The sequence below is a fragment of the Haemorhous mexicanus genome, chromosome 5 (genome assembly GCF_027477595.1).
Source record: "Haemorhous mexicanus isolate bHaeMex1 chromosome 5, bHaeMex1.pri, whole genome shotgun sequence".
In the NCBI taxonomy this organism is placed as follows: domain Eukaryota; kingdom Metazoa; phylum Chordata; class Aves; order Passeriformes; family Fringillidae; genus Haemorhous; species Haemorhous mexicanus.
Genome location: NC_082345.1, coordinates 39,086,718 through 39,105,681, shown reverse-complemented (window position 1 = coordinate 39,105,681; position 18,964 = coordinate 39,086,718). Strand labels below are relative to the sequence as shown.

At 43.4% G+C, this 18,964-nt stretch overlaps 2 protein-coding genes across 3 annotated transcripts; one reads left to right on the top strand and one right to left on the bottom strand.

Annotated features, from left to right (window-relative positions):
- The first annotated feature begins 385 nt into the window (after window positions 1–385).
- LOC132327579 (glioma pathogenesis-related protein 1-like) lies at window positions 386–11,442 on the top strand. The gene is made up of 6 exons (XM_059846894.1): window positions 386–692; window positions 5,113–5,358; window positions 7,373–7,482; window positions 9,201–9,283; window positions 10,427–10,453; window positions 10,537–11,442. The coding sequence occupies exons 1-6, from the start codon at window positions 513–515 to the stop codon at window positions 10,686–10,688; spliced, it is 798 nt and encodes a 265-aa protein (XP_059702877.1). The 5' UTR covers window positions 386–512; the 3' UTR covers window positions 10,689–11,442.
- Window positions 11,443–13,216: 1,774 nt separating this feature from the next.
- Window positions 13,217–17,983, bottom strand: KRR1 (KRR1 small subunit processome component homolog). Of its 2 annotated transcripts, none has more exons than XM_059846892.1 (10): window positions 17,830–17,983; window positions 17,258–17,436; window positions 16,650–16,784; window positions 16,255–16,380; window positions 16,076–16,159; window positions 15,462–15,518; window positions 14,807–14,977; window positions 14,564–14,641; window positions 14,348–14,441; window positions 13,217–13,863 (listed from the first exon to the last, which is right to left on the bottom strand). In XM_059846892.1, the coding sequence occupies exons 1-10, from the start codon at window positions 17,921–17,923 to the stop codon at window positions 13,721–13,723; spliced, it is 1,161 nt and encodes a 386-aa protein (XP_059702875.1). In that variant the 5' UTR covers window positions 17,924–17,983; the 3' UTR covers window positions 13,217–13,720. The 2 variants fall into 2 exon arrangements, with proteins under 2 accessions (XP_059702875.1, XP_059702876.1); XM_059846893.1 differs by having other exon boundaries at window positions 17,258–17,433; window positions 17,830–17,965.
- Window positions 17,984–18,964: the final 981 nt, after the last annotated feature.

Genomic DNA, 18,964 nt, shown 5'->3' with positions numbered 1-18,964 from the left:
TGCAGTGCACTCCTTAAGCAAGTGCTCGGTGACGGAACTGGTTGAAGAAAGCTTCCTTGATGCCTGAGCACAAACCGCAGAAATGAACCGACTTTCGGCGCCGGCCCTGCGGGGGCAGGACCGACACTGATGCTTCTCCCGGCGGCGTTCCATTGCGGTGTGCTGTACAGCGAGTGAACAGCAGCACAAGCACAGGCAGCGGGGTCTCCAACAGGACACTCGACTTTGTGGGGGCTCGCCCCGTCCGACGGCGGGGCAGCGGCAGCCGCAGCCCACAGCCCGCCACCCGCGGCGTGCGCAGCGCCGGCTCCGCGCCCGCCCCCGCACGGCCGCCGTGAGGGCCAGGCCACGCCCAGCCGCCCTCAGCCGGACCAGGGGCTCTATAAATAAAGGCGAGCCGGGCGCGGAGCCTGGCGGATATCAGCACCACCAGCTCGGGACATCTCGGGATGCCCCTAGCTCCACCGTGGTGATTTTCTGCTTGCACCATCTCTCTTCTCCTCCCTTTCTCAATGACAGGCAGATTTTTTACTTGTGTGCTGGCTTTACTACTCTTTTGTTATTCCTCTGATTGTTATGATCCATCGACATTGCCTGATCCTCGGGATCCAGAGTTTATTAAGGATTGTGTGCAAACCCACAACACATTGAGGTCCAAAGTGGATCCACCAGCCAGCAACATGCTCTACATGGTAAGGGAATCTTCATGACTTACAAACAAATTTATAGCATTGCGATGCTGCTTATGATTCTCAGAGATTGCTTTTGTGATCAAATGCAAAAAATCAGAAAACAACCCCACAAAAACCTGGGGTCATAAGACTGGCCTCTTTTCAAAGCAGAGAAGAAGGCTCTAATTATCAGGTGGCTTTATGCAATGGGATTTGTGCAGTTTAGCTGTGACTGAATTCCAGCCCTCAGCCCAGCGGTGTTGCCGTGCTGTGTTGTGCGAGAAGCCTCCTGGTTGCGAGGCGCCACACACAGCTCGGCGGCCGGAGCTGCGGGGTTTGTGCACATCTAAGCACAACTTTCTTGCTCCAGTCGGCGAGGGCAGATCTTGTTGCCAAACAGCGCCGGAGAGCTTTCTCTGGGCATTCCCTGCAGGGCTCTCACCGACTGAGCCAGCAGGGCGGCTGTTCCCAGGGGCTGGGCCTGCAGGGAAGCCAGAAAGCACCGAGTTAATTTTCTGTTTCTGGCTGTCAGACGCTAAAAGATAAGTGCCCCAGTTAGGATGGGGTAACCGCAAAGTAATAAAACTTGAATTGCAAACATGACAGGAAACTTATTTAGTTTCTCTTCTAGATGCATCTTTTAGATCAGCTCTCCTCAGCTGTGCATCCCGGCCTTCAGAACCTGTTGCTTGGACTCTGTATTTTCTACATTGCTTTACTGGCCCTAAACAAACAAAATATTGTTAGGATGTGCAGTGTGCGCACAAGTGCAGTGTTCGTTTTTAAATTGTGCCCAATTTCTTCTTTTGAAAAAGTAAAGAACTGAAATCTGAAAAAAAAAAAAAAAGACAGCATAAGAAAGAGACAAATAAATTGCATCCAATCCAGAAACTGAATCATGGCAAATTTCTTTCAAAACACTGCAAAACCTCTAGTCTTAAATATGACCTCTTCCAGGAACTATTTAATGTGGAGATAGCAATACATGATAAAATCTATTACAAAACTAAAAGCATTGGAACTGAAAACAGTATTTTGAGTGGCCCTTTGCACTTCAAAAAGGTAGAAAATAAGATGGTGCTTTTATTTCACAAGGAACTTCTTTTTTGCTGGAATTAACTGCCCACCTAGATATGTAAAAATTAAGATTGAATTCAGGGCATTTGCATGTTTTGGAAAAGTAGTTTTTAAAAGAAAATGTAAAATGGAAACTCCTTTAATTGCGAGTAACAAAGCTCAACCATTGGTATTTGTAATACATGTGTTATAAAATTAAAACATTGATGTAAATTTTTTTACCTGACAAGTGTGAGCCCTTTCTCATCCACCCAAAGCACTACTTAGTTCGGTTCTAAAGCTCATCAAAAACAGCAGAGTCTCACCAGTTTCATCAGGGCTTCACCACAGTCTCCTTTGAATTAGTGCTGCCTTCCATCACTTTTCACATATTATGCATTAAATTTTTCCTCCTTAAGTCAGCAAGCAACTTGTTATAAAATGAAAACTGAGAAGCAGTTAATGAGTAATGAGGGGGGGGAAAAAAGTAAGTATTGTTTCCTTAAACAGCAGTGATATCTATATGCAAATCTCCCTGTCCTGTGCATTTTCTTCACAGTCCATTTAGTCCAATCTTTCTGTTTAAGTGCAGTATTATAAGCAAATATGGAGTGTAACTGCTGTTAAACTAAAAATCATTGTGAACATTTCTGTACACTGCTTTTCATCTGTCAGCCAGATTAAGCATTCACACAAAATGGAAAGTATATTTAAACTTACTATGCAACTTTAAACTTAGCATTATTCATACCTTTATCAAAGTTTAAACCTATTACTACTATAGGATGAAGGAGAGGAGGTGCATGGACTCTTAAAAAGCAGAATGTGAAAGAAAAGAGACCATGAAATGCAAAGGTGCATCCCCCACCGTCACACTTTTTTCATGATGATCGTCTCAGAGCTTTGACAAGATGTAAAATGAAGTTTCTGTCTTAAATGGCAGAGTTATCTTCCAGGACTGAAAGATAAGTTCTGTGCAAAGCCAGATTTTATCCATTGTCCTTAAAAGTATCTAAGGAAATACCAAGTGCTTACTAGAAATAAGACTCCCTGCCCCACATTTAATACTTGATGTACTGAGTTCCTATCTAAATTATTTATGTCCTAGTTTTGTGGATATATTTGGTTTGCACAAACAGGTTTTGAAAGCAGATGGGTCATATAGGGGTGGCTTCTCTGAGAAGCTGCCAGAAGTTTCCTGCATTTCCCACAGAGCCATTTCCCCGCTGCTGGCCAAGGCCAAATCCTTCAGCCACGGTGGCAGTGCCTCTTGGATAATTCATTCAAGAAGGGGAAAAGGTTGTGCACAAGCAATTGCAGCCAGAGAAGAGTAAGAACCTGTGAAAGGAGCAACTCTGCAGACACCACGGTCAGGGCAGAAAGGGTGGGAGGAAGCGCTCCAGAAACTGGAGCAGAGATTTCCCTGCAGCCTGTGGTGCAGCCCATGGTCAGGCAGGATGTGACCCCCAAATCCATGGAGTCCATGGAGGTCCATGGAGGAACAGAGATCCACCTGCAGCCTGTGGAGGACTCCACACTGGAGTAGAGGCCTGAAGGGGGCTGTGACCCTGTGGGAAACCTGTGCTGGAGCAGGGTCCTGGCAGGAGCTGTGGCCCCAGGGAGAGAGGATCCCACACTGAGCAGATTTCCTGTCAGGACTGGTGATCCCATGGAGGACCCACTCTGGAGCAGTGTGCTCCTGAAGGACTGCACCCTGAGGGAGGGGCCATGCTGGAGCAGTTTGTGAAGAGCTATACCCCATGAGAAGGAAGAGAAGTTTGTGAAGGACTGTCTCCTGTTGGAGGGACCCCACACTGCAGCAGGAGAAGAGTGTGAGGAGTCCTCCCCCTGAGGAGGAGGGAGCAGGAGAGATAGTGTTTGATGAATGGAGCACAACCCCCAATCCATATCCCCTTGCTGGTGGGGAGGAGGATGTGGAAAATCAGGACTGAAGTTATGTCCTGGAAGAAAGGAGAGGTGTGGGGAAGGTGTTTAAAATTGTAATAAATACAATTAATTTCCCCAAGCTGAATCTGTTTTGCCCATGACAGTAACTGATGGATGATCTCTCCCTGTCTTATTTCAATCCAGGGCCCTTTGGTTGCATTTTCTCTCCCCTCCCCAGCTGAGGAGGGCAGTGATGGAGTGGCTTTGGTGGGCACCTGGCCAGTGTCCACCCCACCACATTGGGAAAATACACCCTCCACAAACATTAGTCAAAGGAAGAAATGGAAGACATAGGTTAAAAAATTTTTTTAAATCTCTGTAGATGCATTTTGGCATGATCTTGTGGTTTTTAATTACTAATTGGTTGAGTAAACAATACACATTGTTTCAGACTTAGCTATAGTATAAAAAAAGTTACTTAGGTAAAACATAGACATAAAATCCAACAACCTACCTTTGTTAGATTCTACCAAAAAATCTACAAAAAGGTAGATTGTAAAATACACCTTTTCCTACATCCTTTCTGATCCATTCAAAACAATTTTCTTGGTGTTTCCATCCTTTGCAGAAGCAAATAAGCTATTTTAATTATTTCAGAAGAGGAAAAATATAAAGTTTATTTTTAAAAAAACTTCAGTACAAAATAGTTCAGTGCCTAACAACTTCATTTATATAAAAAGTATAACTAGGACTACAAGCATACATTTGTGGTACTGTATCTGCCAGGAGGTACAATGTTGTAATCGCTCAATCAAGGTGTGTGCACAAGAAAACCCAGCAAGAGCAGACACCACCTCCAGTGCAAACAAAAGACATTTACATAACTCAGTTGCTTAAATAGCCACTTTCTCTAAAATTGAATAGCAAGTGAATGAGTCATTCCACAAATATGAATTCAGCACTCAGGTTTCAAGCCACCAAACACAATGATGCTCACCAAAGAGTTGAGTTTAAACTGCCCCCAAAATTGCAGTGTGCTTGTGAACTGACCTACAAGCCATGGCCTTAAGCAAATATGAGGCAACACAAGACTTTTGCATTATTGATATGGTAAGCATAACCCTCATTTTCCAGATTCCATGTAAATTCATTTTAATTTACATTAATGCTCTCTCATGGCCAGCACAGCCTTGAAATGCTCATTGTGCCACAAACACTGTATTTGGCTGATGTACAGCTCTTGGTGTCCAACAAGCCAGTCAGCCAAGATCATACACCACCCCAAAAAATTTCCTCAAGCTTAATCAGCAATTTAAGTTCAAATCAGAAACAAACCTACTAGCTGATTTACCATGTAGCTCTGTAAGACTCCACAGAAGTAAAAAATGAATGAACCAAAAGCATCTACATAATTGAGACACAGCTTTTCCTGAGAGCTGCTCTGAATTACTGCACTGCCAATATAACAAAGTGATTTTTACTTGTCTTTATTTTGCAGAGTTGGGATCCAGATTTGGCAAAGACTGCAAAAGCTTGGGCAAAGAAATGCTTATTTAAACATAATATTCACCTCAAAGAGCGAGGGAAAGTTCACCCCAGATTTGCTACTGCTGGAGAAAACATCTGGACCGGCACAATTTCTGTCTTTACTGTGAAAGCAGCCCTCGCCTCTTGGTTCCATGAGGTCGAATCCTACGATTACGACTCCAATAAGTGCACTAAAGTATGTGGCCACTATACACAGGTAGGCATTGCATTTCTCCATCTAAACCATGAACCAGCTTTGCCATTTTGATATAAGACCTCTACATTTCTGTGGAAGATTCAGTGAATCTTTCCAGGTTCTGTAGTCTTACTATATGTCTGTGTGCACAAGATGTTCTTATGTTCCACATTATGGGAGGAAAAGAGTCACTGTGTTATTACTTTAAATGTGGCAGTTTGTAGGGTTTTTTGGAAGAAGACAGTGCAGCTATCAAGCAGCCAGATTTTCCAAGCAGTGGCCGAAAAACAAACAGCAGTGGCTGTGGGCTGCAGTGCCTGAGTGGAATGAGGTCTCAGCTTTGTCAGGCAGACTTCAAATGCCAAGGCCTGGAGAAGTACCATAATGAAAAGAGATGTCTGCAGTTCTGCAAACATCATGTGCACACTTTGTCCAACTGCTATTCCCAAAGGAAGCAGGCAAAGGGAGGAAACGGACTGCAGCTGCCATGCAACCCTGCAGTCACTACCTGCAGCTATAGGAAAGCAGGACAGCTTGCAACAGCAACTCTAGGCTTAAATTTTGACCTGAGGCTATTTAATATTTTTTGCAGAGATACACATGTGCATTTGGGATTTGAGTAGATGAGGTGAAGCTGGTGGGCTTTTGGAACTTGTTTGCAGAGAAGATACTTTGATGCAGGAGCTGTGAGAGGTGACTGTGCTGCTCTTTGAGCTTGCTCTCAAGAACATTGCAAGAGTCAGCACATGGAAACTGCACAGCACACCTTACCTGGCACTAAAGCACAGTGCTGTTGACCATGGTGTTTGTAGGGGAGTGGCCCATGCAATTTCATAGAGGTAGAATAAAAAATAAGATTATTCTCACTTGGAGTTAGCAGCAATAGTGATTGTAGCTAGAAGATGTATATCTGACAGCCTCAGGAGATATCCTTGGGTCTTTACTGTCAGGGAACTCATCATTCCTCTTCTTAACTGTGGAGAAGAGAATTTTCCCTGGGTACAATGACTGCAGTGACCACAAATCACTGCTCCGTCAGTGGCCTTCTGGGATAGGGAAGGTCCTTTTATTCAGTCCTTCACAGTCCTCAGGAAGAAGTTATCTACAGCTAGTCCAGGAGCAACCTCTGCTCTGCCACTGCACTAAGAAAACCGTCAGGAGCCTGAGCATTGTCCCGTCTTCCCAGACCTGGTACCAAACAGGCATAAACAGAAAGGGCCAGACCTCCCCTTTAAGTCAGTGGAAGCACATATGTATTTATGTTTTAAGTTGCCAGGATCCTTCCATATTGCTCATGTAGTCAGTCATTGCTGATGTTTTATCACCCTCAAGTACTTGAGGGTGATAAAACATCAGCAATGTGCCATTGTCTCCCCTCTGCTGCTGTCATGGGACTTAATTTTCAGGACTGCAGCATTTGGCTGCACTCTGATAGGATGCTGGGTTCCACAGAAAAGCTTTTGGTAGAGAGAGGATCAGTAAATGAAGTAATGGCCTTGCCCCTAGATTATCTTAGTCACAGCCATGATGTTAAAAGGCAGGAGTGCAGCCTAAACACAATCCTCCTCCCAAAGCACCAGTGACTTCTGAAAATTTGCTTTATGTCCCCACAGGATTTAGTGAAGGGGCAGCCAGCCCTCATAGGAGCTATAGCAGATCATGCAGTCTTTTCTGCACAGGTGTGAACTCAGCTCCCGCAGCAGGAACGACAGAATGCTATCAAATTAGGTTGAAACAAAGGAGACGAACTTCACCTTTCTCCTTTGCAAGAAGGGAAAACAACCTGTTACAGCCAGTTGTGTCTTCTTTCTGCACAGTTTCAACAAATATATTGTGAATTGGGTAAAACAATCAGTCTTTTTTCAGAACAAATTATTTTGAGATCCATTATTGCTGCTTTTCCTTGTGAAGCCTGCCAAAGGAGTCCTCCTCATCCCATTTGTATGTGATAAAACAGAGGAGAGCATGTCTTCTCCTAACTCTTCAGGTGCTGAAGCAAAGCCTTTGTCACCAGTGTATCCATTTGTCTTTGCAGGTAGTTTGGGCTACAAGCTACAAGGTTGGTTGTGCTGTCCACTACTGTCCCACGATGCAATACATCAACATACGCAACGCAGCACACTTCATCTGCAACTATGGGCCTCCGTAAGGTTTTTTTGTTATTAATATTTCACAGGGCTTGGGTCCTACCCCTTCCCTTCCACAACGTGCACATTTATTAGATCAGTCCATTTAGTCCTGTTTTCCTGTTTTTTGTGGGAGGAAATAGTCTCCAAAATAGAGAAGAGGTAATCCTTTGTCCAACCACCTTTTTTTTATTTGCTAGAGAAGGGCTATATATTTGAGACAAAAAGCAGTGGAACTGGAAGAAAGGATTAAATATAAGATATTGACATGAAAATACTGAAGTGATCATCTGAAGGTTAATCCCTTGCTCCTAAATGCCAAGATGGCCACAGACAGTTGCCAAGGTGCAAACCTGAAGTCTGAAGATATTCCCAGATGTGCCTAAGGAATTAAGCCCCTAAGTCAATGGCTTGGATAAACATTGAAAACTGCTGTCAGCCTGCAGTTTTAGCAGCTGAGGGCTGCTTTAGGAGGCCGGGACTGCTCAAGACAAAATTTGATCCAGAGGTCCTTCATGTGCATAGTCAGTAGGATATTGGGCTAGGATGGATGTATTATTCTCTTCTCCAGCTAATTAATGCCACCTCGGTATAAATGCAGCTTTAAAAGCCTTTGGCCAAGCCATATTGGGCGAAAGCCAGGCAGCCCTTGAACTCAAGCAAGTTTGGCATTCCTTTTGCCCACGTCTCATGCTTGGAAGAACATGTACCCCTGACTAGATATCTTGAAATTACACAGCTGCTGCTGTCCCCAGAAGCCCCACACCCAAATGTGCAGAGGGCCAAAATCCCACTGGATTTCTTTCCCTATGTTGGCATGGGGAAGAGGAGTGGTCCCTTCACCAGCACCCAGCAAAGCAGACAGGGCGTTCTCTGGAGAGTCAAGGTGCTCTAGAGAGGGCTTTAAAGCTAGGCCCTTCCCTGCTGGGTGAGGATGCCACAAATTGTCAGTTGCATGCTAACAAGTGGAGTAATGTCACATCCAGCTGTTGATTTTGAGAAGCAGCAGCTTCATTGCTTTGTTTCAGCTCTGCCAAGGGCCAAGGCAAGATGCATACAGTTTACTCAAGTGAATGTACTCTTCATCTTAGATCAAGCAATGAAAGCCTTGCCTTGCTGAAAGTAATGAGGTTTTACCATGAAGTTTCATCTCACTGCTGAGATTTCATGTTTACAAAATCCCTCTCTGTGTTTATGGGCAGTTTGAGGCATGCTGTGAGTCTTGCTTTGGCCGTGCTTTGAGCAAAGAACTGAAGCTGTGTTTGGTGCAGTATCAGCCTGGGCAGAGGTAGTTGGTCCCACTCACACCACTGGCAGAGGGACGGAGCAGGAGAGAGACCTACATCACTCCTAAAATATTAAACAAATGGATGAAATCATCACCTATAATTCTCCGTCACCAGAGCATTCCTCTTCAAGGCTGAATACACACATACATACACAGTAACTGAACCTGCTCTTGCTTCCATAGCCAGAGCCAGCTATGAGGTTCCAGAGTCTCCATGCACACAAATTACCCAACTCTGAGACTGCTTTAATTCCCAGGTTTGCAATACTGCTATCCCCAAATTCCTAATCTCTTCTCTTTCGCTGTATGTCTTGGGCACAGGGCACTCAGATGGGACTCTTGAAAAAACCATCATTCTATCAAGACAAGTTCAGGTTCAAACCTAATTAGCAGTAGGTATTACCATCTTCCCAAGGGCTGTTTGAGAGCAGTGGTATTTTCCTTCGCAGTGGGAATTTCCCGGTGCGCCCATACAAGACCGGAACACCGTGCAGCGAGTGCGGTGGTGAGCAGTGTACCATGTCGATGTGTCGTAAGTACAACTCAACCAGACATCCTCCGCAAGCATGTGTAGAAAGGGAAGGAGCATGCAAAAGATAGCGGCAGGAGACAGGCACAGCACTCTCCTGTTCCTAAATATAGGCTGAAGAGCTGCAGTCAGAAGCCAGATGGGTAGTGGTACATAAAGAGAGGGAATGAGGGCAGAAGGAGCCTGTTTTCTACCCTGGGGAGTGATGGGATGGGGTCTGCTCTTCAGGTGCTGGAGGGTGTGTTACAGGAGATATGGTGGCTGCAGTTTAGGGTGTTATTAACCCTGCCAGAAATTACTGCTTGCAGAAACAGAAAGCAGAGAATGGGATACCTGTTCTAGAGGCTCCAGGTTATCCTCACCTGAATTGTGAGCTCTGGCTTGAGCTGGTGCACGTCCAAGCAAGCTTTGCCCCTACCATGCCACTGCAGGTGGGGAGAGCAGCCATGTCACTTCCAAAGCTCACTCCAATGACCATCAGCCAGGCCATCTGCTTCCCCGTAAGCACTGGGAGAGAACAAGTCTGACATGCAAGAGAGATGCATGCATCCATGGAGATGCAGTGCTCAACTCAAGTCTGACAGCCTTTCTGATATGCCTGCACTTGGCTTTTTAATGGCTGCATGGAGTCAGGAGGGAAGGAGAACTGAAATTTCCATAAAGACAAGGCACTGTGCTGTGGCCATTGGCCTGCGGGGAGCTGAGGGGTATAGTCACACTTTTCCTCAACACTCGACCATTGGTAAACTAAAAGGAGTGGGAAGATGCTGTTAAAACACCAGTACCTAAGGAATTTAAGGGAGTCCTGGATTCACAGAGCTGTTTAATGTTAGTTGCAGGCTCTCAAAACAAAAGGCACAGGGCAAAACCCAGTGATCTTGGGACGCACACCTGGGGGGGGAGTCCTCTCTACACCAGCCACTGGTGATAGAAGTCAAAAAAGTGCGATAAACCACTCCTCACCAGAGTCCTGAGAGTCACTGCAGAGCTCTCCCAGAGACAGCAGGTCTTTGCTTTTTCTGAGAAGAAACACATCAGCTGTATTTATAAGCCCATTGTGATGCTCACATTTCATTCCCTTTTGGTTAGAGTCAAAATTTTTCTAAATTATAAGTCTGCTTCTGTTTACTTCTTTTCTCTCTCCAGAAAATCCAGAGCGTGACAAAGTCATTGGTAAGTGCCACTGGAATTACTGCTTCCTTTTGTTGCCCTTGTTGCAGTTATACTTGAAAACAAGTGAATTGTTTTTTTTACAGAGGATTCCAAGTGGCAACCAGATTGGGACAGGCCTGCATGTGATGAGTTCTGCATCTCTGTTATTGCTTTAAGATCACTACTCTTTATCCTGACATTTGTGGCCTCCTGGCTCTTACCAAAGTATTGGTCTCTAATACCTGCCAGTGGGTAACACACATGTAGAAGGCCACAAGAGCACTTGGCTCAACTCATCTCTTCCATTCACATAAGTTACAGGCAGCACAAACATTGGTAGAGTCATTGTTTGCATCCACAGGTGGTTTACAAGTACAGAAATAACATCTTCATTGCAAGTCATAGTTATAAGCACTGATAAGCAGCTTTCTCATTGCTCAGAACCAGTTAAAAGTTAAAATAGATTTAGATGTTAAAATTGCTTTAAAAGTTAAAAAGTTAAAATATTTTTAAAGTGGAGCTGTGTGCATGTGATCTGGTGGGTACAGGGGCACATTGTCCAGGCAGCATACTAAGGTGCAGGCAGCTGCCCAACACACTTTAGATAGGGCTGGAGTGTCCAGCCCAGGAGCCAGGCCCCAGCCCACAGCCAAGGCACAGGCAGAGCATGCACCTGCTCATTCCTATTGCACTCTTACCTTGGGCACTCCTACAGCAAGATGCAGAGTGGCCTGTATAATTTACATTTTTTTAAGGAATTTTTGGATCCCTGTGAGCTCTGGCATTTGCATCCTGGGGCAGGCAGCACACTTCCCAGTCTCACAGAGCGCTTGTCATTGGTACTTTGCTTTGCTTAGAATTTGTTTTTAAACTCATGACATCGGTGCCTAAACAGTTTCACCTGTGTTTACATGGTTATGTATCACTGCAATCTTTCCTGTTGTGGTTTTTTGTTTTTTTGAGTATAGGGGTTTTACTGCTGTTTCGAACATTAAATTGTTATTTCCTGCTTCCTGTGTATGGCAGTCATGATTTTGCAACACGACCTAAAGCTTAACTGCTGGTGCACAAAATAACCCCAGACTCAGCTCCAACTTGCACAACACTAGAAACAATACTGGAAAAGTTAGAAATCCAAATAAAATCTCACTGTGCCCATAGTTACAAGTTTGGTTCAACAGCTGCCAAAGAACAAATCTCCTGGAACCTGCATATCTGGAGCAGGCAGAAGGCTGCAGGGACAGCTGCTGTGTTCAGCTCGGTATGTCCTCTACCAACCACAGTCACCCAGCTCAAGCAGAGTCTGGAAGCAGCAGAGCTGCACAAACTCACAGCTCGACCACAGCAATCCCTGTCTATACCTTTAGAAGCTTCTGCACCCTGTGCCTCTGCACACACTGCTGTGGGGGAAGCTGGGAAGTTCCCCTCACACCTTCATTTCTGCAGTACTGTCACCACAATACTTATCAGTGTTTCTGCATGCCCACTACTGACCCTGACCTTACTACTGGCATGGATTTTAACTGAAAACACCGGAACTGGGACCCAACATTTCTCACATTACACTTCCAGATCATTATCTGCTAGTTCTCTTATACTCGAATCATTTCAATATCACAGCATTCCTTGAATAAATCATTTTTCAATATGCAAATATGTCTGGGGACAAAATTACAAATTTCATGCTTGATATATCTTTATATATATACACATTTTTATTTGGTGACTGCTGGAGCCTCCATAGCCAAGACAGCACATTCACAGACACTCTTGTGTGAAACCCAGGCCTCAAGTTCTATGTACTGCAAAGTCCCAACTAAAAATCAGCTGGCAAGTGGCATGTGGGCAGCAGGACTTAATGTGTGGGTACTCCTCCTGCCCAGGGCTCCACAGCAGACCATCCAGCATGGTTTCTGCCTCCCATGTGGGGTAGTATCCTACTACCGGAAAGAGGAAGGCAGGAAAGGGAACCAGATACACTGCTGTGTCCGGGGAGCTTAAAATGAGCTCAGCAGGAGCTCTCTCCTGCTTAGTTTAATTAATGCCTGGTGTCCGGGAGAAGAAACAGAAGCAACGCAGAGACCTGAAAGTTCAAAATGTTAACAGTTTCATTTAACTATATATTTAAGCAGCTCTTAGGAAATCCTAAGAAAGACCTCTCCTTAAAAACCTGCGGGCGTAGTGGGATTAAACCCTTAAATTTTAAAATGTGGCATCTTTCAAACAAACAAAAAAAAAGATGTGTTTTCACCTACTAGCTTCAAATAAAAGGTCACTAATATAAAAGGCATTGAGCTGCATCCTTCTAGGAGAATCATTTCCACTGTGTGTGCAGTGATCAAAATTCCAAACCCCAGCAAAGGCACTCAGAATCATGACATTAGTGTGGCTCTATCTCCCTTCAATACACTTGTTTCTTTAATCTCAGATGTATGAAATAAGCAACAGCTGCTCTGCTGGTGCACTTTATTTCACCACATGTCACAGTTTTGGGAAATTGAAAAACCTCTGAACTTCCTTTAAAATAGGGCAAGTGCCAAAAAAACCCCAGGAACACAACTTTAAGATATTCTTGCAAGAAGGAACTAAACTAAGAATATATTTAAAGGTAAATAACACAACTTTTTGCTCTCCCTGCAGGACAATCCCTATGTAAAGACACTTACTTTGTACCATATTCTGTGTAAAAACCCATCAGGATAATGCCAATAAATGACAGTTTATCAGTGGTTTCCTGGACAACACAATGAAGGTTGTGCAGTAGATTAACTAAGGTTTCGAACATTGTATTAAAATAGTTTATTAACATTGAGACAAGACACACACAAAAAAATCAGCTTTTACAGAAAATAAAAGCATTATATAGTAATAAATCTTGCCTGTTCAGCAAAAGTTATCACCACAGCTTGAGGCTGCATATTGTCTGGTAGTCTTTTACAGAATTACCTTGAGCTTTCACCTTCCCAGTTATCGGGCCCAAATGTTTAACATTCCACATTAAACTCCTCAATGTTTCTGTTGTGAAACCTTCCCTTTGGACAGATGGATATTATCCAAATACATTCTCTTACTATATCAAACAATACAGTAGCACAATTTTCTTCACCAACCTCGCCAAGCCTGTAGAGCTATTGTAGGTCCTCTAATTAAAGTGTACTTAGGAAAAGAGAATGATCATTTACTTAGTCTTTTCTTGTCCACATTATACTGACAGCAAAAAATCTCCCATCTTCAGAGTGTAAAAGTGTTCATTATCAGGGATGACAAGTAAACATCTTAGGTGGTGAATTACTTCTTTTTCTTTTTTTTCTTTTCATCTGCTGCCATTTTTAACTTTACTTCTTCCTCAGGGAGTGCTCCTAATTTCTTCTTCTTTGCATTCTTTACTTTTTCTTTGATTGCTTCAATATCAATCTTCTTCTCAGTGGAGGCTACACAGTAAGAAATACAAAGATTATTTTTGTTCCAGTGCATTAAAAAAATAAAACATTTGAGAACTTACTCTGCACAGTGTGTTTTTACTTCAACCTTTACAAAAAGTTAGAACTATTAGAAAAAGTCACAACTATTTACCCCATCTTGTACCAAAGTTGTGATGTAAGTTTTTCAAGTAAGTATTGCTTTCTGTTTACTTGAATGTAAAAGTTATAGCAGTATCACTGTAAAACTGAAAGGCAAAAATTGATGAATCTCGAACAACCAATTGAGATTTACTCTTCAATGGAGAATTACCATTTTATAAGTATAGAATTATTGGCTAGATGATCTTTCTACTGTCCCTGGCAATCCCTGGGCATGGATCTTCCCACCAGGACTTTTTTTGCATGACCTTTCTTTTTCCTAGGCTGTATTTGCAAAGTCACTCAGCTTAGAAATTGACAACAGAAGATTTAACAACAGGAAAAAAATGGTTACCTTTCTTTGTTTTCACAGCTGGCTTTTCCTTTGGTGGGATAAAAGCTTTATTTCTTTCTTCTTGTCTTCTCTTGACTGCATCTGCTTGCTTTGCCTGAAGTTACCAATAAAAAAGTTAAGCAGCAATAGAGCAGGGCAAAAAAGGACAAAAAAAAATCAGATTCCAAGTCGGGAATCAAATGCTTTTTAACAGACCCTGGATTAGTACAACTTTACCTTTATCTCTTCCATTTGCTTGCGTTTCTTCTGTCTTTCTTTCAAGAAGTATTCACCACTTGCCAATTCTTTATCAATCTGTAAGACAGGGAGCAAGAAGCCTCAGTTTATTATGCATTATAAGCCAGATGTGTAGTATCAGGGAATCAGAACATGAGAGAAAAAGCCTCCTGACTCTTTTTACAAAGAACACAATTTCAGGTGTGCTATATTCCTGCATAACCAAATAAAGTTTCGACTGACCTGGCTTTCTGGCTGTGGAGGTGGGAACGGTGTGTACTCCTTCTTAGTATTTTTCTTCTTGGGCTCCTTGCGTTTTTTCAAGTTCTTCCGCTTGAATTTAGGCAAAAATCTTTCCCAGCTTTGTGTCCTCAGTTCAGGATCTTTTGCTAATTCCCTTTTGATCATCAAAGTCTTCAGAAGTTTCAGAACATCACAAAGAAGTTATTAAAAAAAACAGTATTGCAGTAGAAGCCAAGAGATCCAAAAGAGAAGTTTACTAGACTTTCTTAGAGGGAATATGCTACATTCAAACCTTCCACATCTCACTTCAGTAAGAGCAGAGGGGCTTAATTAGGAACAGCAGAACCAAAAAGATGCTCCAAAACAGGGACAGAATGCACTGGAGAAGGTGCTTCAGAGTTTAAAGGAGCAAATATCAAGCCAACCATCAAAGGAGAAAGTTTCCTTTGATTTGCAGATACTGCCATAATGGTGTTATGGCAATGTATCCTAGTAAAATGAAGGATATCAAAGTCAGTGGTTTTTATAAAGCAGCACACTACAGAAATTCTCAAAATAGATTACCATACAGAAACATATAAGTTTTTAACACACAATCCTCTGGAAATAAATAGCATTTTCTTGTAAACAAAGATTCACAGTGGACCACGCTAACCTTGATGTTATATATGGGATGTATATTCTTCATTGTGTCCAGAACAACTTTTCTAACCTGTATTGAGTACAAAAGAAGAACAGAAAGCGCATCAAGTATTTCATATGATAATCAATTAAAATATCAGCTATAAAATACTGTGCTTCCTCTGCCCACCTCTGCCACCCTGAAGTAGTAACATTTTAAATTATAAAAACATTAAGGTTGGAGAAGATCTCCAAGATCATTCATTCCAGTCTTTAAAAAGCTAAAGCACAGGGTTAATTGGAAGGAACAACAGTTCAAAAATGCCAATACTATTGTCCTGCTTCTAACAGACTCCAGTAGGCCCCACAAACATTACCTTCATGTTACCACGGATCTCATGGTGTCATGATGAGCTTGCTTTTGACAAGCATTCTTCTCTCACATAGTTATTAAAACATATACAGATGCTTTTTCTTCAGCAGCTAAGATGATAATACTATGGACATTCATGAAAATGTAGCTTACTAACACACAGCTGAAAAGTCAGTGAGATACTGCCGAGGTTACCAGATTTTGTGTATCACCCAGCCTTGAGCTGGGCACAGAAATTTGTTTGCTACACAAATGGCTCATCTACCTCATCTTACCTCTTTTAGCCCACTAAAGGGTCCAAGAGCTGAAACAGTGTTGCCTTGCACCATAATATAACAGTTTGTTAACAGTTCCAGGGCCTGCACCAAGAAAAGAAAATAAATTAGCATAATATGAAGACCTGACGCAAATTTGGGTCTCAGTATTGTGTAGCTACTACACCTGTAGGAAATACCTTCAGAGTAGATCCTTTTGGCCCAAGAAGCCGTGCTCTTCTTTTTATAAAAGTCTCTCTCTTCCTCACCAGAGAGCCTATCTTAATGATGTCACACGCAACATCATCCTGAAGGATACGAACTGCCTAAAGAGATGCAGGCAATGTCATCTGAATTCAAATGTATTACTCATAGGAGTCAAGAGAATACTTCAGTTTATTCTTCTCCCTTTGCTTTCAGATAGATTTATTTTAAATATATATTTTATTTTACTTGACTCACTCGAAATTCCAACATTTTTAAAATGTAGTATATTATAAGTACTATGACTGAATTTAAGTATAATATTGTGATAGAATTTAAGACAAAAGATAAGCATTATGATGGATAAAAACTTTCAGGATTTATTACAGACCTGCTCAAATGGAACGCTTCTTGCCAGAAGTTTTATTAAGTCTCTAGCCCTAATGATTGCATACGGATCAAAAGTCTTCTTAGTGGTAGTGACAGTCATGCTTCCCTCAATTAGATCCAGTGCTGCGTTCACATACTGCAGTATTTGAAAAGAAACACCAGATCAATATCATAATTCACCTTTGGCAGTAAGCAGTTAACTAACAGAAGGTAGATCTATTTTCCAAAATGTCTTGAGTGACATTTAGCTTAAGGAAATTCACACACAGAGAGACAAAACCCAGAGTGAATATGTATCCAAGGCCCAAAGCACCACCTCTCTCATCTCCCTGAATTCAAGCACAGCAAAGTTGTCAGTGCCTGGATGATGAGATATTTGCTTCTTCAAAGACTTTGCTGACAGCATTTGTAAAGAACTGCAAGTCTGGCTACACAGTTCTCCACCGATTTTGATGACAAAAAAATAACAGTGCTAATTCAAAGGCAAGCACAGTAGAAATTCACAAACACGGTATGAGAAAAGCAACTTGTACTGTTTTCATTAGCTTAAGTAAGACCTGTATGTCTCAAAAGGTAAAGTGCAGTATCAAAATGGTTAACAGTTCATACATGTTCCCCCAAGGCTTTCTGGACAAGTGGCCAGCACTCTTTCAAGTATGCTTCTCTATATTTTGGGAACAATGTTGCAAAACTGCTTTCTTCGAGCAGCCCTTTGGGATTATCCTCTCTTGTAAAGGCTGGCTCTTTCCATCCATCTGGCACAGTGAGAAGTTCAGATTCATCAACTGCTATTAAAAAGAAAAAAAGAGCTACTGTTACTACTTTTATAAGAAGATTGGTTTAATACACTGTTAAGTGCGGTTTGCATCTCTTCTGACCTTAGAAAAATTACTGCTTTAAATTCTTTATCCTTAAAAAAAAAAAAAAAAAAAAAAAACAAACAAACAAAAAAAAAACCTAAGAAATCTGCAGCTGAGATATGCGCTGTTGATCTGGTATATACAAGATGATTGTTCAAGTATATTACACGGGAACAAGGCCCAGACTGAGGCGAGGAAGCTGAGAGCAGGCACACCACAACACAGCACCACCAGCCGCCTGTGCCCTCCGCAGCGCCCCACAGAGCCCCGCTCAGCCCGCGGCCCTCCCGGCCAGCCGTCAGTTCCGCATCCCGCCCTCACCTGGCGCCGCTTTCTTCTTGTTCTTGTTCTTCTGCTTTTCTCTGTGCTTCGGGCCCGACCCGGGCCCGGCCGGCTCCTCGGGCACGGCCGCCATGTCCGCACGCGCCGGAAGGGGCGGGGCTGGTCCGCGCGGAACTTCCCCCGCGCTTTGTGTGGGACCGCCCGGCCGGAGCCTGCGGCCCGAAACGCGCCCGGAAATACCCGGGTACTGCCGTGCTCCTAACTAAAGGAAAGGGGGGTCCTTGTGAGACCCGATTTTTCAGCTGAATAACTTACTGTTCAGCTGATGAATCTGGATAGTAACTAAGTAATTTAAGGTTTTCTGGGGGATGCTCTTCATCCTCTTCCCTGCCCCTTCCTGTACCTGTAACTGAGCGTTTCCTTCAATGAAAGAGCAAGAGTGTGCTTCCTCCGCTTTTATGGACATCATGAAAAGCCAATGGGGTGAAAAACTGGAGGAGACCTTTAAGAGCAAGAGCACTCTGAGTCAGGAAAGTGTTGTCTTTGGCAGGTATTCACTGCATCTGTTCATAAAAACCTGTACTCTACGATATTTAATTACCTAAATGATGAGGAAGAGAATTCTATCACCTGATCTACACCTGAATAAAATACTAATTTAAAAATCAGTTTTGACCCTCCTAAAACCTTTCCTTCGGACCTTCCTTCCTATTTTTCCATGCCTGCTCCACGTGCCAGCCCTTTGCACACCCGCATCTCCCACAGGACTTACTTCCTAGCTCCTTTCTGTCTGCAAGCCTGACATGGAGCTGATGCAAGCTTTCAGCCATTCATGTTCATTTCTGTCTGTCAGCATCCTTCAGGCAGGGGCCGGGAGCGGTTCCCAGGGAAGGGAAAGAAGCTGCAAGGGGAGCCCGCGAGGTGCTGGGCGCTCTGGGGAGGCTGCTTACCCATCCCCGGCCCCGCTAGATGGCACTGGCCGCCGCGCCGAGCCGAGCAGCCCGAACGGAGCTGCCGCCCGCCCTCCAGGACCGGGAGGGAGGGATGGAGGCGGTGGGATGTGCTCCCCCTCCGCCCACGCAGCCCTGCCCCCCCCCACCGGCACCGGGCTTTGGATGCCGAATGCCATTGACATTGAAAGGTTCCGTGAACCTGGACAAGCACAAGCAGGCAA